Source organism: Dipodomys ordii, unplaced genomic scaffold (assembly GCF_000151885.1).
Source record: "Dipodomys ordii isolate 6190 unplaced genomic scaffold, Dord_2.0 Scaffold15, whole genome shotgun sequence".
Classification (NCBI taxonomy): Eukaryota; Metazoa; Chordata; class Mammalia; order Rodentia; family Heteromyidae; genus Dipodomys; species Dipodomys ordii.
Genome location: NW_012267231.1, coordinates 15,965,722 through 15,971,427, shown reverse-complemented (window position 1 = coordinate 15,971,427; position 5,706 = coordinate 15,965,722). Strand labels below are relative to the sequence as shown.

At 55.5% G+C, this 5,706-nt stretch overlaps 1 protein-coding gene across 1 annotated transcript; it reads left to right on the top strand.

Annotated features, from left to right (window-relative positions):
• Positions 1-506: 506 nt before the first annotated feature.
• Rpp25 (ribonuclease P/MRP 25kDa subunit) lies at positions 507-1,848 on the top strand. Its single transcript, XM_013011969.1, has one exon. The coding sequence runs from the start codon at positions 696-698 to the stop codon at positions 1,311-1,313; it is 618 nt and encodes a 205-aa protein (XP_012867423.1). The 5' UTR covers positions 507-695; the 3' UTR covers positions 1,314-1,848.
• Positions 1,849-5,706: the final 3,858 nt, after the last annotated feature.

Genomic DNA, 5,706 nt, shown 5'->3' with positions numbered 1-5,706 from the left:
TTGGGGCAGGAGGGAAGGGTCCCCGAGGGTCCCGGGCCGAGGTCCCCCGTAAGCCGCCGGGAAGCCGGGGAGCGGGGGACCAGGGAATGAACCGGGCAGGGCTCGGAACCTGGGGTACGGAGAGCCGTTTTAATTCAGGTCGTTCCTTTAGGGAGGTCGAGGGGATTCGGAAGGGACTTGATGTCGATTACCGGGGAGACTTCGCCTTCTAAGTTACCCCAGGGCGCTGCTTCCGCGCGCGGCGGACTGAGCCACCCCGGCGCCCGGGCAACTGAGGACGCGGACTTGACACCAGAGACGGGACGGGGCGTGGCCGGACAAGGGGCGTGGCCTTCTTGTGGGGTTTGACGGTCGAGGAGGGGCGGGGCTTGGAGAGCGGGAGCGTAGCCTCTTAGGTTCCAGGGAGGCCGACTTGGGGGCGGGGTCTATAGAAAGGGGCGGGGTCTCGTGCTCCGGGCGTGGCCTCGGCCAAAGGCGCGGAGCACAAGGCTCGCAGCGCGCGCGGGTTAGAGCTGCGCCCACCGGAGCGAGAGGCGTGGGAAGCCGGCGATCGCGGGGTCCCGCCAGCGTCCACGCCTTTCCTGCATCCTTGGTCCCCTTTCCGGGCGCCCCTCCCAACACCGCCGCGGCCATGCAGCCCCGGTGGGGTTGAGGCGTCCCCATGGTCGAGCCAGCGGTCGCGACGAGCAGGGCGCATGGAGAACTTCCGTAAGGTGCGCTCGGAGGAGGCGCCGGCGGGGAGCGGGGCGGAGGGGGGCGGCGCAGCCCCGGGGCCCTTCGCCGATCTGGCGCCGGGCGCCGTGCACATGCGGGTCAAAGAGGGGAGCAAGATCCGCAACCTGCTGGCCTTCGCCACCGCCAGCATGGCGCAGCCGGCCACGCGCGCCATCGTCTTCAGCGGCTGCGGCCGGGCGACCACCAAGACCGTCACGTGCGCCGAGATCCTCAAGCGCCGCCAGGCCGGCTTACACCAGGTCACGCGGCTGCGCTACCGGAGCGTGCGCGAGGTGTGGCAGAGCCTCCCGCCCGGGCCCGCGCCCTCCCCGGCCCCGGCCCCGGCCCCCGCTCCCGGAGAGCCCGCCGCCAGCCTCAGCGTACTGAAGAACGTGCCCAGCCTCGCCATCCTACTTTCCAAGGACGCGCTGGACCCGCGACAACCCGGCTACCAGCCCCCGAACCCCGATCCCGGCCCTTCTGCGGCGTCCACCGCGCCCACGTCTAAAAGGAGCCTGGGCGACCCCGCGGCTGGAGAAGGCGCCGCGAAGCGGTCTCATCCTGGACCCGGGGAGGGGGGCGCGGGCCGGACTGCCTGAGGTGACAACTCCCTGTCCTGGGCCACTTAGAGCCACTGGATCTTTTCCCCCCAACACCTTCAGTCTTCTGTATCTGGGATCCCCCCGGGTGCCCACAGCCTGGACACAAACTTCTCAGACTGGTGTCATGGACCCCTCTCCCCCGCAAGGCCACAAGAGAGGGGGCCCAGGAGTGGCAGGAGGAGAACCCGGAGTAGCTTCGAGGGATGTGTTGGCCAAAGAGGCAAAAACTTCACTTTTTTTCTGGGGCTGTAACTAACTGGGACATGCTTCAGGAAGGCAGGGCTGGGCGGTGGGACAGGCCCCTCAGTATGGATGAGTGGGGAGCGGGGACTCTGGTAGCTAGGGAGAGCCCTTGGAATCAGCCCCACAATTGACTGGAGGGCACAAGCTAAGGAACTATAGGGGAGTCTGAGATGTGGGGGAGTCCTAGTCTGTGTCATCGTGTCCCTCGCCCCCCTGTAACAACCTGGTGGCTTGGCCCAGAGCGAGAAGCCTGGACAGAATTTCCCAAGCTTTCCCCCCTTGAGCCCTACAGCTGGAGGAGTTTTGCTCCCAATAAAACAAATACAATAATAGCTCTGTCCCCAGGTCTTTTCCTACTCACCTGCCTACTCTCCCTCCCCCTTCTGTCTCCATCTTAGCCTTGGCATCATCAGGGTTAAGCAGAACTTCAAAATGGTTGCAAGGGGACACACTGCCCAAGCCCTGGCTCTCCTGCCCTGCTTGGCTGGGCTCTGGGAATCAGCAACTGTATGGCTGGAAAGAAATCTGCCCCCTCCCCCTTTTATGTCCCTACTGAGGGGGAAAGGGGCAGCTCCTCCTTTGGGGGGAGGAGGAGGGAGAAGAGCATGGTGGAGCTCTTGTGAGGGTCACCGTGAAGGGCACGAAGGTTCCTAAGCTTGCAGTCTTCTTTGCCATCCACAGCCTTGCCCAGAAGCCTGGCACGAAGTGCCCCAAGCAGGATCTCCCCTTGACTGCCCTTTCTCTGCAAAAGGACAGCACACCCTTGGGAAGAGGGGGGAGGAGAGAGGCTGAGCACAGATTCACGGCCAGAAATTACTATTCAGCACAGAAGCTGGGACTTGGGCTCTGAATCACTGCAGGCTCCCTGATAAGCTGCCGCTTCCAGCTACCGAACAGCTGTGCTGAGAGATAACAGCCTTGGAGCCCTGCCTGTCTCCTCGCCCAGCTCTTAAGTAGGCTGAGGTGGGGGGGGGGCACTGTGTGCAAAGAGTGGGAGGGGTGAGTGTAACCCCATGGTCTCAGGAGCAGACTCCCCCCACTGCAACTCAGCAGAACCCCTGAAAAGGGAGAGATGGGAAACAAAGCCTGTGTGAGTTATTTTACTGGCGGGCCCCCTAAAAGAAATCCTGTGCTAATGACAAGAGGTAGGTTTCTGTAATTGTGGGGAGGTCTCCAGGGAGGGTGGACATCCCCCCCCAAAAAAAATCTCTGCTTGTACTTTGAGCCTTGTCCAGACTCCCTGATTGCCCCTTCTGATTTCCTTTGTTGTTGTTTTTTCCCCCTTGTATCATCCCTGGTGCTTGAACTCAGGGCCTAGATGCAGTTCCTGAGCTTTTGTGTTCAAGGCTAGTGTTCTACCGATTGAGCCACAAACTCCACATCTGGTTTTTTGGTGGATAGTTGGAGATGAGTCTCACCGACTTTCTGCCTGGGCTGGCATCCAACTGTGATTCTCAGATCTCAACCTCCTGAGTAGCCAAGATTATAGGCCTGAGCCAGGGGCTCTTGTGTGTCTTTCTTTCTTTCTTTTTTTTTTTTTTTTGGAGACAAGAGGTAGTGCAGCCTGATCTGCCCTTGAACTCTAAATCCTCTTGCCTCAGCCTCGGGGTGCTGGGATTACTGCCATTAGCCTTCTCTAGCTTGATTTGCTCTTCTTGATGAGTCCCTAAGGAGAGTCAATAGGTTTAGCTGTTCTTGGCTGACCCTCTTCATAGACAACCCAAGAAGCATGGAAAAGGCCAGGCACAAGTGGTTCATGCCTGTAATTCTAGTCCATTTAGGAGGCTGAAATCTGAGGATCTAAGTTTGAAGCTAGCTTTGTCAGGAAAAGTACATGAGGGTCTTATTACTGATTAACCTCCAACAAGCTGCAAGTGAAGGTGTGGCTCAAGTGGTAGAGTGCCTTGATTGAAAAGGCAACCAAGAGCATGAGGCCCTAGTTCAAGCTCAGTTGCAACACACACACACACACACACACACTGTAGTCATGGGGATGGAAATGGGGCAGACTGGAAAGCTAGCGAAGCCAGGCAGCCTGGAACCATAGTGCTTCTCTTACAGCATTAGGTCTTCTGGCATTCCAGGAGACCGCCTGTGTGAGGACCAGTGAATTAGGGGTTTGTAGAGGAGGAAAGGGGAGGCTTCCAGATTCAGCACAGTAAAAGCTTCAGAAGCCCAGCACCACCAGTGACTCATGCCTGTAATCCTAGCTACTCAGGAGGCTGAGATCTGAGGATCAAGGTTCAAAGCCAGCTTGGGCAGGAAAGTCCCAGAGACTCTTATCTCTAATGAACCACCAGAAAACTGGAAGTGGTGCTGCAGCTCAAGTGGTAGAGCACTTGCCTGGAGCTGAAGAGCTGAGGGACAGCGCCCAGGCCCAGAGTTCAGGCCCCAAGACCGACACACACACACACAAAAACTTCAGAAGCTGCCTGTCCTCTGTTAGTCACGAATCTGCCATGGCAATCATTCCAACTTCCAATCAATTGTATACACTGCCTAGTTGTGGAGGGAGATGAGTCCTTTGTGGAGTGACATACACATTGTCCTCTCAACCCTGGCTCTTTACCTTCCAACCCCATTAATTGAGTAGTTTATGTTGTTGCTTTTTTTTTCTTTTTGATCCCAGTCCTGGGATTTGAACTCAGAGTCTGGGTGCTATCTCTGAGTTTCCTCCCCTCCCCTCAGGGCTAGCACTTGACCAATTGAGCCACAACTCCACTTTTGACTTTTTTTTTTCTTTGTGAGTCATGGGGCTTGAACTCTGGGCCTGGGCGCTGTCCCTCAGCCCTTCAGCTAAAGGCTGGCGCTCTACCACTTGAGCCACTGGGCCACTTCCAGTTTTCTGAGTGGTTTATTGGAGATAAGAGTCTCATGGACTTTCTTGCCTGGGCTGGCTCTGAACCATGATCCTCAGATCTCAGCCTCCTGAGTAACTAGGATTACAAGCATGAGCCACTGGCATCTGGCACACTTTTGGCTTTTTTGATAGTTCACTAGAGACAAAGTCTCATGAGCTTTCCTGCCCAGGCTGGCTTTGAACTGTGATTCTCAGATCTCAGCCTCCAGAGCAGCTAGGATTACAGGTGTGAGCAGCCAGAGACCAGCTTAGGTGGGTAGTTTTTGTCATCATCCTGTCTAAAAGGGCACGCAGATGGTGTAGATTCCTAGATGGCTGAAGGAAGGGGTAGAGAAGAAAAAAAAAAAATTCAGCCTCAGGATTCTCACAGATACTCGTGTGAAATTGTGCCCTCACCAGTACAATCCTTTGGCAAGCCTTATGGGCACCTGCTGAAGCTTAAGCCCATAACTGAATGAATCTTGCCAGCCTGCCCTGCTCCCTGTCCAGCTCCTGACACATGAGAAGTCATTGGAGAGTTTCTGAATGGACTCACAGAGCCACATTTCTCAACTATGATGATGCTGGTGGGATTGGAGGTGACTAAATTGGTAGAGCACTAGCCGATGAGTGAACGTGTCAGGTATTGAGTCCAACTCTCAGTATTAGACAAAAAAAAAAGGAAAAAGAAAAGAAAGACCAGGGCTGGGAAGGTGGCTCAGTGGTAGGGTGCTTGCCTTGCATGCATGAGGCCCTGGGTTCGATTCCTCAGCACCACATAAGCATAAAGAAAAAAGCTGGAAGTGGTGCTGTGGCTCAAATGGTAGAGCGCTAGCCTTGAGCTGAAGAGCTGAGGGACAGCGCCCAGGCCCAGAGTTCAGGCTCCACAACTGGACCCCCCAAAAAAAGAAAAAAAGAAAGACCTGATGCCACATGAAAGTCCAGCCCCAGAGACAATGTCCAAAGTTGTCTGTCCGCACTGCAATCTCATTCATCTGCACTCTTGGAGTCTCCTGCCCTGTGAAGATGCCAGGGTTACCACGGTGATTGGGTGTTTATACCCAGCCAGAGGACTCCAGTGTTTCTTTCTCCTTTGTTCATTCTGGGGTTTGAACTCAGAACTTGGGCTCTGTCCCTTAGCTTTTTCTTTTCTTTTATTCTTTGTGTTGGTTTTAGGGCTCAAACTAAGGAACTTGTACTCTCCCTTGGCTTTTTTTTTTGCTCAAAGCTGATGCTCTACGTACTTGAGCCCTGGGAGCTTTTTGCCACTTAATTGGAGATTAGAGTCTTACAGACTTTTTTTTTTTT

Excerpts from the sequence above, each read along its gene's own strand:
- Rpp25 (XM_013011969.1), top strand. The coding sequence starts at position 696 with ATGGAGAACTTCCGTAAGGTGCGCTCGGAGGAGGCGCCGGCGGGGAGC.